General features: G+C 41.4%; 2 protein-coding genes across 2 annotated transcripts in view; one reads left to right on the forward strand and one right to left on the reverse strand.

The window, feature by feature from the left end:
• LRRC37A2 (leucine rich repeat containing 37 member A2) overlaps positions 1-8,455 on the forward strand; it is a 55,172-nt gene extending 46,717 nt beyond the window's left edge. Inside the window, 1 exon segment of the mRNA XM_037810523.1 lies at positions 7,990-8,455. Coding sequence (XP_037666451.1) covers positions 7,990-8,035 — 46 coding nt within the window. The 3' untranslated portion in view covers positions 8,036-8,455.
• On the reverse strand, positions 1,717-4,252 carry LOC119513730 (coiled-coil domain-containing protein 6-like). The gene has a single exon (XM_037809169.1). The coding sequence runs from the start codon at positions 4,181-4,183 to the stop codon at positions 2,762-2,764; it is 1,422 nt and encodes a 473-aa protein (XP_037665097.1). The 5' UTR covers positions 4,184-4,252; the 3' UTR covers positions 1,717-2,761.
• Positions 8,456-10,521: the final 2,066 nt, after the last annotated feature.

The following is a 10,521-nucleotide window of genomic DNA, read 5'->3' on the forward strand; positions in this document are numbered from 1 at the left end:
AACTAGTCCATCTCCAAACACTGACCCTCCATTTCTCCACACCACAGTGTGGCCAAGGAACTTTCAGGCAACTCACTCACTCATTTCAGAATGCAGACTCCTGGTTTCACCAAATGCACGGTCCCTGTAGATTTAGCAGACCTTGTCTGGCTGGTGCTATTCTGGAACTGGTGTTCTGGGTCACTTTCTGGTTTTTATCTAGTATTTTTCACAGAGGAGTTTTTTTGCCCTGTCTCACCTAGCCACCATCTTAGGTTCTCTAACATTTTAATTTATAACATTCTCATTTGGATTACCAACATAATTTCAGTAGTATACAAAAACTTTGCTCCTATATTGCTCTACTCTAACTCCCTCCTTTATATTGTTATTATCACCAAATATATTGTGTGCCGATTGAAATAGATTTATAATTACTTTTTTTTGCAGTTATCTTTTAAACCCAATAGGAGGAGGAAAAAAGGAGTTACAAACAAAAAATACAATCATATGTCTTTTATATTTGTTTATGTAGTTACCTTTATGGGTGCTCTTTATTTCTTCTTGTGGATTCAAGTTACTATCCACTGTCCTTCAGTTCAGCCTGCAGGAAACCCATTAGTATTTCTTGTAGGGCAGGTCTGCTAGCAACAAACTCTTTCAGAATTTCTTTATTTAGGAATGTCTTAATTTCTCTTTCATTTTTGAAGGATAGTTTTGCCAGATATAGAATTCTTGGTTGACAGGATTTTTTCTTTAGCACTTTGTCTTTTCTTTGCCTCCTGGCCTCCAAGGTTTCTGATGAAAAATTTGTGGTTAATTTTATTGGGGATTCTTTGTATGTGATGAATCACTTCCCTCTTGCTGCTTTTGATTTTCTCTTTGTCTTTTTACAGTTTGGTTATGATGTGTCTAAATGTAGATGTCATTGACTTTATTCTACTTGGAGTTCTTTGAGCTTTTTTGATGTGTAGATTAATGTTTTGCATCAAATTTAGGAAGTTTTTTGGCCATTATTTCTTTTTGCCCCTTTCTCTCTCTTCTCTCCTCTGTCATATTATGAGTATGTTAGTATACTTGATGATGTCCCACAGGTCTCTGGGGCTTTGTTCATTTCTCTCCATTCTTTTTTCTTTTTCTCAGACTGTATAATCTCAGTTATCTGTCTTTAAGTTTGCTGATCGTTTCTTCTACTTGCTCAAATCTGCAATGGATCCCCTCAAGTGGATTTTTCACTTCAGTTATTGTACTTTTCAACTCCACAATTTCTACTTGATTCACTTGTATATAAATCATCTCTCTTTATTGACATTCTCTGTTTGATGAAACATTATTCTCTTACTTTTCTTTAGTTCGTTAGACATGGCTTCCTTCAACTTTTGGAACATATTTAAAATAGCTGATTTAAAGTCTTTGTCTAGTAAAAATTACTGATAAATTAATTTTCAGTTCTCTGATTATATCCAACAGACACACATTCTCATCATAAAATATACATTCTCTAGTAAGTTATTTTCATCCATAGCATATATAAATATGCAAACACAGGTGGTAAAAATCACTTTGCTACCAAAGTACAAAACAGTAACTGCTGAAAAGCAAAAATACAGATGTTGCGAGTATTAAGAAAAGAGTGACTCACAGTGTTCCACCTCAAAGTGAAACCAAACAATTTATTCGTGCTAAATGAATGGAAATAACGTATTGAGAATATACTTCTTTGTGCACTGCACTGGCTTATACTGGGCAAAATAAACATTTACCAATTCTAATGTGCTACTTTCCTCTACACCCCCTTTTTTTTTCTGCCAAGCAATACAGTATTTTATGGCCATTATGCCAAGATATTCCTATAATGTTCATTTCAAATGGTATTTTCTAGTATTATTTTTGCATCTTTAAAATATTTGCTCAAACTCTATTTTAGAGAAACACAAATAAAGAACAGAAGGGGAGAATAGCTGTTTTTGTTACAATCACATTGCCTTCTGCATCAGAAGTAAAATAGCACATTCTAATCAGCCATCAGAACCAGTGGTGGGTAGGACAACTCATGTTAGAGGGGACCAGTTCAGCCAGATTAACATTAGGGATAAAGGAAAGAACCACATCTTAATATACAATAATTATCAGTCCCATGTATGTGGAGAAGGTATAGCCACGTAATCCATTACTAGAGTTTCAACATGGACGTTTGATATATACTGAAAATAACCTGTAAAAAGTGTATCTGTAGAAAGCTCTATTCAACAGTATATATGTCTTGGGCACTGATTCATCTAACTTTTCCATTCTACACTGAAAGCTAGATTTTCAAAGGTGTGAACTGTAGTGCTGAATTACTGAATGTTTGGTAAACACCATAGCAATGGAGGGTGGGATAACAGCTCAGTAATTTTCTGCAAATTCATGGGAAAAAAAATATAAAAAAAAGATAATCCCTTTTTATTTTACAAACCTAAAAGCCAGGAAAATGAAGCTCTGGGGCCAAGCAAAAATTGCACACTGCTACTGAATTACCAGATAGCAAATGTTCCAGCCAGGGAATGGACGCACATGTAGATTCAAGTAAAACACTGATGGAAAAAGTCGTCTGGTTAGTGTTGTAGACCCACAACACTGGCTGCGTTTCCGACAAACATTTACAACACAAGAAATAGAAGCCTAGATAACCTCAGTGCAAGTAAGTCAAATCCAAATATGCCAGGGAAGGAAGCCTTTGGCGTTGAGTAGACGGCTCCATTTTACGAGTCCCAACTGAAATTTAGACTAAGCACATGCTTTAAGGCTGGGAGGAGGGATGCATCGAATGCTGCACAGGGGCGGGCGGCAAGGTGGCTGCCGAGGGGACGGCGGGCTGCACGGGTGGCGGGGGTGGAGGAGGAGGTGGCTGGACGGGGGTCTGTGTGTTGGGAGATGGAGGCGGAGTGGGCCGTTTGAATTTGTCAGGACTGTTGCTTCTCCGTGGCGAAGGCCTCGTGATGCCTCCCATATGCTGCACGTGAAGACCCGGGGAATTGTAGTAAGACATTCCGGCTCTAGTCAGTGAAGCTGGTGGTGTGAAACCAACCGTGTGACTTGCATATGACAGACCAGGTGAGATAGGCCTGCTTGAACTCGGAGAAGGTGTATAAGGGATTGGGCTGGACACAGTACGAGGTCGCAAACCTTGTGCAGACATCTCGTTAAAATACCTTTCATCGTCCATTTCTAAGCTGGATTCACTCTCAGACAGCTGTCGACAGAGGGCTTCTCTTCTCTCCATCTCCCTCTGCAGCTTCCTCTGCAGCCTCAGGTTCTCTTCCCTCATGTGACGTTCCTCCTCCAGATACTGTGCCATTTTCTCCGAATGCTGTAACTGAGCAGCTCTCAGTTGCTTCTTCAGCCTCTCCACTTCATTCTTTAAAAACCTGATGTGGCGCATCATGTTTTCTGGAGAGTCACTCTCCATAGAGATATCTCTAGGTGATGGTGGGGCCGAGACGGGCTGGTCTAATTTCTCCTGCAGGATTCGCTTTTCAGCTTCAAGTTTATCCATCCTTTTCCAAAGACGATTAACAAGTGCTTCTTGTTCTTGTTCCAATGTATTTTCAAGGTCGATCTTCTCTCGTCTCAACTGCTCTAACGTAAGCTGCTTAGAGATGGTATCGTTCTCCAGTTTTTTAATTTTCTTCATCAGTTTGTTCACCTGAAATTCCTGCTCCTGTTCTAGATGCTGTTCTAGTTCAGCTTTCTCATGCTGCAACTGCATCAATTTTCTGGAGAGCTCATTAGTGAGGAATTCTTCTTCCTTCTCGTAATTTACAGCAAGGGTTTCTTTCTCCTTCTGCAAAGCCTGAATCTTCTTGAATAAAGTGTTACTGATGAATTCTTCTTCCTGCTCAGCCCTGGCTTGGATGGTCACGCTGGCTTTGCGCAGGTCGCGGTTCTCCTCCTGCAGCGCCTTGCACTTGAGTTTGTAGGTCTCCAGCTCGATCTTCAGCACCTTGTTCTCCTGCTGCAGAGAGGCCAGGCGGTTGGTGAGCTCCTCCAGGCGGAACGGCGAGATGACAATACCCCCGGACTTCCCACCGCCGCCGCCTCCCCCGCCGCCACTGCCGCCGCCGCCGCCCGAGGTCGACGAGCAGGACGACTGCATGGCGGCCGAGCTGCTGCTGCTGCCCCCCGCCCCGTCCGTGTCGCTTTCGCTGGCGCTGTCCGCCATGGCCGCGGCGGGTTGGGAAAAGGAGGAGGAGGAGGAGCAGGGAGGCGGCAGCGGCGGCGGCGAAGGCTGGGCTGCCACCACCCCATTTTTAACACCTTGCAAGGTTGACATTCATTTGTTCTCCCTCATGTAAAAACATGTTTGTACATTTTATCACAATTATTGAGCACTTGAGGTTTCATTGAGTTATACAGTCCCAGCCTTTATCTTTTCTCTTTCGTTCTGGTGTCCCACATGCTCCTAACCTCCCTCTTTCAACCATACTCACAGTCATCTTTGTTCAGGGTACTTACAGTGTTGTGCTACCATCACCCAAAATTGTGTTCCACCTAAGAGCCTCCTCCCGAATGCCTCTTTGTTGCTCAGATGTGGCCCTGTCTCTCTAGCTAAGCCAACTTGAAAGGTGAAATCACTGCCCTCCCCCCTACGTGGGATCAGACACCCAGGGGAGTGAATCTCCCTGGCAATCTGGAATATGACTCCCGGGGAGGAATGTAGACCTGGCATCATGGGACGGAGAACATCTTCTTGACCAAAAGGGGGATGTGAAAGGAAATGAAATAAGCTTCAGTGGCAGAGAGATTCCAAAAGGAGCCGAGAGGTCACTCTGGTGGGCACTCTTATGCACACTTTAGACAACCCTTTTTAGGTTCTAAAGAATTGGGGTAGCTGGTGGTGGATACCTGAAACTATCAAACCACAACCCAGAACCCATGAATCTCGAAGACAGTTGTATAAAAATGTAGCTTATGAGGGGTGACAATGGGATTGGGAAAGCCATAAGGACCACACTCCACTTTCTCTAGTTTATGGATGGATGAGTAGAAAAATAGGGGAAGGAAACAAACAGACAAAGGTACCCAGTGTTCTTTTTTACTTCAATTGCTCTTTTTCACTCTAATTATTATTCTTGTTATTTTTGTGTGTGTGCTAATGAAGGTGTCAGGGATTGATTTGGGTGATGAATGTACCACTATGTAATGGTACTGTAAACAATCGAAAGTACAATTTGTTTTGTATGACTGCGTGGTATGTGAATATATCTCAATAAAATGAAGATTAAAAAAAAAAATTGTGTTCCAAACCTCTCACTCCTGTCTTTAGTATTTCCTGTAGAGCAGGTATCTTGTTCACAAACTCTCTCATTGTCTGTCAGATAATATTTTAAACTCTACCTCATTTGAAGGACAGTCTTGCCGGATATAGGATTCTTGGTTGGCGGTTTTTATCTTTCCATATCTTAAATATATCACACCACTTCCTTCTTGCCTCCATGGTTTCTACTGAGAAATCCACGCACAGTCTTATCAAGCTTCCTTTGTATGTGTTGCTTTCAGGTTCTCTCTTTGTCCTTGATGTTTGATATTCTAAGTGTCTTGGCATAGGTCTATTCAGATCTGTTCTATTAGGGGTATGCTGCATTTCTTGGATCTATAACTTTATGTCTTTCCTAAGAGATGGGAAATTTTCCGTGATTGTTTCCTCTGTTATTGCTTCTTCCCCTTTTCCCTTCTCTTCTCCTTCTGGGACACCCATGACAATACATTCATGTGCTTCATGTTGTCATTCAATTCCCTGAGATGTTGCTCATATTTTTCTATTCTTTTCCCTATCTGTTCTTTTGTGTGTAAGATTTCAGGTATCTTGTTCTCCAGTTCATGAGTGCTTTCTTCTGCCTCTTGAGATTTGCTGTTGTATGTCTCCATTGTGTTTTTCATCTCCTGTATTGTGCCTTTCATTTCCATAGATTCTACCAGTTGTTTTTTCAAACTTTCTATTTCTACTTTATGCTCACCCACTGTTTACTTTATATCCTTCATCTCTTTTGCCATATCTTCCCTGAACTCATTGATTTGGTTTTTGAGTTGATTTAGCATATTTCTTTGAAAATTTTAATTGATTGTTTCATTAAAGTGAAACAATATCTCAACTGTATCTTAATTGAGGTGTAAGTTTGTTCCTTTGACTGGGCCATATCTTCGTTTTTCCTAGCATAATTTGTAGTTTTCTGTTGTCTAGGCATCTGGTTTCCTTGGTTACTCCAATCAGATTTTCCCAGACTAGAACAGTTTGAGGTCTCATAATGGGATTATATTCAGTTTCGAGTTTCCCTGAGGGTGTGTCTTAGAGATTGACAGACTTTCCTGTGAAGCTTTTAGCTGCTGTGCTTTTCCTAACATGCACAGCCAGTGATGCCTGTCAGCCTGTCACTCCCAACTGGTATAAGGAGGTGTGGCCCCTTTAGTTTCTGTTTTGGCTGTTTTCCACCAGGCTCTGGGGTCTGAGTTCTGAAGGGAAGGCCGGCACTAGAGCTGGGCCCCACCACCTTCCTCTTAGGGAAGATACATCCCCTAGGGTGTTATCTTCTGCATTTGAATAGCTCCTTTGTCTCTCTGACTCTGTTATCTCCACCCCTGTCTGGGTCAGAGCACTGCAAACTGAAAATGGCTGAGGCTCTCTCCACTGAGCCACTCAGATTGAGAGAGAGAAGAAGGGAAAGAAAGCCCCCTTTCAGAGCCAGTCTACAGCCCCCCAGTCTCACCTGCTGGTCAGAGAAAACACTTGGTCTTCTGGGCTCCCTTTCCCGGGGCACAGGTCTTTTCTTTCTCTTTAAGGTCAGTCATCTCTAAAAGCCTCTGTCAGCTTGTTAGGGGGTTGCCTATGTTTGTAGCTTGTATTCAACAGTCCATATTTGTTAATTAAAACACCAGTTGGAGCTGGGCTGAGCTATATTCGCTTGCTCTGGGAATGCTGCTTTCTCCCACAGTGAGATCTTGCAGCTCAGCCTGCCTTGATGGGAGGGGACTCCCAGCATGGTTCTGCAGTTTTTACTTACAGATTTTATGTTGTGATCTCACCCATTCCACCCAATCCATGTTGGTGTACGATGTGTGGACAGTTACAGTAGTCCCCCAGCAGTTGTTCCAGATTATTTACTAGTTGTTCCTGGTTGTTTGTTAGTTGCTCCAGGGGACTAACTAAATTCCACTCCTATCTATGCCACCATCTTGCCCCTCCTCTGCACTTTCTTTTTTAAAATTAATTTATTTTTTATTTTTACAAATCCTCCCCTGCTTTCCTCCCCCAGTAACCTTTAATCTGCTATCTACAAATTTGCTATTTCTATTCATCTCTTATAGGTGATATCATAGGGTGTTTGTCCTTATTGTCTTGCTTATTCCACTGAACATAATGTTTTTGCGTTTCTTTCATGTTGCTTCGTGTCTCATAATGTCCTTCTTTCTTATGACCAAATAATAGTTCATTGTGTATATGTACCCCTTTTTGTTTATCCATTCATTTGCTGTTGACACTTGGGTTGTTTATAGCTTTTGGCTCTTGTGAATAATGTTGTTGTAAACATTGGTATACAAGTATCTGTTTGCAGCCCTATTTTCACTCTCTTTGGGATATACCTAGAAGTGGGATTTCTAGGTCAAATGGTAATTCTATGTTTAACTATTTGAGGAAATGCCATATGACTTCCCACAATGGAAAGTGACTGTGCTGTTTTATATTCCCACAACAATGCACTGAGTTCCAATTTCTCTATCCTCTCCCCAACACTTGTTATCTTCCTCTTTTTTTTTTTTTATTAATAGCCATCCTTGTGGGTGTGAATTGGTATCTCATTGTGGTTTTAATTTACATTTCTCTAATGGCTAATGATGTTGAACATATTTTCATGTGCTTATTGGCCATTTGTATATCCTCTGTGGAGAAATGTGTATTCAAGTCCATTGCCTATTTTTAAATTGGGTTGTCTTTTTGTTGTTGCGTGATTTGCTTTCTTTATTCACCCACAGCCCTATAATTTGCTTCTGCAAGCTTCCTCAGTTGCTTTCATCATAATTGTTCACCACCAGAGGTCCAGGAAACCCTCCTACTAATCAGAGACCCTGGGAATGATGCAGAAAAGTACTCTAACCTAACAATAATAAACAACATTTATTTAAGACTTACTGGGAACTCAAGTACTTAAAATGTTCTATCCTGTTTAATCTTCACAATCTTCTATGAATTGGTAGTGATAAATCTCAGATGTATCCAAAATAAAGTCTCTGTGGCACATTGTGATATTTGTTTGTCTATTTCTCATGTCCTGAGGTTCATTTTGGCACCAGATATAAGGCTTTTCAACATCAGGCCCTTGCCCTTAATAGATCCTGATGCCAAGAACTAGCAAATTACTACTTTGGTTTCAATGGACAGTCAAAAAGGATCACCGAGGTAAACTTTGCAGATTTTCTTTAACTAACCAGACTCTCATTTCAGTACTCTGTAAAGTGAAACTTTAGAGAGTAGGATTGAAGTGGATAGGGGGAGGAGATGTGGGAGGTCTCCTACTATCGAGAGGGTATTAAGTGGAAATATCTGGGCATTTGCCTGCCACCTAGAATTAATCTATAATCTTAGTGACTTGGATGATGTCCATATTTTTCCCCATGTTTGTATAGTGTATAATAAGAAATTATTGTCATTATCTAGTAATTCATTTGCTCATCTTAATTTTGAAGCTATAGGACACCTCAACTATACCTGAGATTGCTGGAGTTTAGTTTTCATTTCTAATAACAAAACATTTTGAAGTCTACATTAAGATCCTTGGAAGGAACGTTAATTCAGAATCCTAATAACTTCAGGATCTTTCTGACCTTGAAGAAAGAGAAAATGAAGATATTGTAGCACCACCTCAAAAGCAAAGCCTAAAGTTCTTCTGTGCTTTGGAAGTGGTGCTGCCAGCCTATGAGTGCAGGAGTCCTGGAGTTGGCATGGCCCAGGAGCTTTTGGACAAGCAGGAGGAAGGTCTGTTCTAGTGTTTGTTGGGGGTGGGGTGGGGGCAGGGAGAGGTGGTTGTGGGACTCCTCTCTTTTTCCCTTTCTTTCTAAAATTCATCTTTTCAGATGTATTATCAGGCCATCTGCTTACTAAACTACTAAAGCCCTGGGTAGAGTTTTTTGCTTTACAATACACATTTCTACTCTAACCCTAAGGCAATCCCTGACAGAACCTTTCATTAAAAGTTTAGAGCTGACCTCCTGCCAAGAAGCTTAGGAGGATGAGGGGAATAATGTTTTTCAGGCTTTTGGTTAAGAACTTGCTTTGTGCTAAAATAGTCTTTCATATACAGATCTCTTGCAACCTTCAGTAACCCCAGCAAAAGCATCTAAAAACCTATATGTTCTAGTTTGCTAATGCTGCCAGGATGCAAAACACCAGAAATGGATTGGCTTTTATAAAAGGGGTTTATTTGGTTATACAGTCACAGTCTTAAGGCCATAAAGTGTCCAAGGTAACACATCAGCAATTGGGTACCTTCACTGGAGGATGGCCAATGGCTATCAACTGGGAAGGCACGTGACCGGTGTCTGCTCCAAAGTTCTGGTTTCAAAATGGCTTTCTCCCAGGATGTTCTTCTCTAGGCTGCAGTTCCTCAAAAATGACACTCTTAGTTGTACTTGGGATATTTGTCCTCTCTCAGCTTCTCCAGAGCAAGAGTCTGCTTTCAACAGCCATCTTCAAACTCTCTCTCATCTGCAGCTCCTGTGCTTTCTTCAAAGTGTCCCTCTTGGCTGTAGCTCCTCTTCAAAATGTCACAGCTGCACTGCATTCCCGCTGTTTGTCAGCTCATTTATATGGCTCCACTGATCAAGGCCCATCCTGAATGGGTGGGGCCATACCTCCATGGAAATTATCTAATCAGAGTCATCACCGACAGCTGGGTGGGGCACATCTCCACAGAAACACTCAAAGAATTACAATCTAATCAACACTGATAATGTCTGCCCACACAAGATTACATCAAAGATAATGGCATTTGGGGGACACAATATATTCAAACTGGCACACTATATAAAACTCTTGAGTAGGTGTTCAGGTCCTTTACCTCCTTATGGAAGGGCTTGAGCAGAAAGTGAGTCAAATATAGATACTTGTTTCAGTTTTCTAAAGCTGCCAGAAATACAACATACCAGAAATGAACTGACTTTTACAATGGGAGTTTATTAGTTCACAAATGTACAGTTCTAAGTTCATAAAAATGTCCAAATTAAGGCATCAAGAGGTAGATACCTTCCCTGAGGAAAAGGCTGATGGCGTCCGGAACACCTCTGTCAGCTGGGAAGGCACATGGCTGGCATTTGCTGGTTCTTTGCTCCTGGGCTGCATTGCTTTCAGCTTCTGATTCCAGTGGCTTTCTCCTTAAACATCTGTGGATTCTCAGTTAGCTTCTCCAGGGCAAACTTGGGGCTTCTTCTCTTAGCTTAGCATCACCAAACATCTGGGTCTGTGTCAGCTCTGAGCTCTCTTAAGGACTCCAGTAAACTAATTAAGACCCA

This window comes from Choloepus didactylus, chromosome 18, assembly GCF_015220235.1.
Source record: "Choloepus didactylus isolate mChoDid1 chromosome 18, mChoDid1.pri, whole genome shotgun sequence".
Classification (NCBI taxonomy): Eukaryota; Metazoa; Chordata; class Mammalia; order Pilosa; family Megalonychidae; genus Choloepus; species Choloepus didactylus.

Bases quoted from the DNA above. Each gene is read 5' to 3' on its own strand.
- LOC119513730 (XM_037809169.1), bottom strand. From the start codon at position 4,183: ATGGCGGACAGCGCCAGCGAAAGCGACACGGACGGGGCGGGGGGCAGC.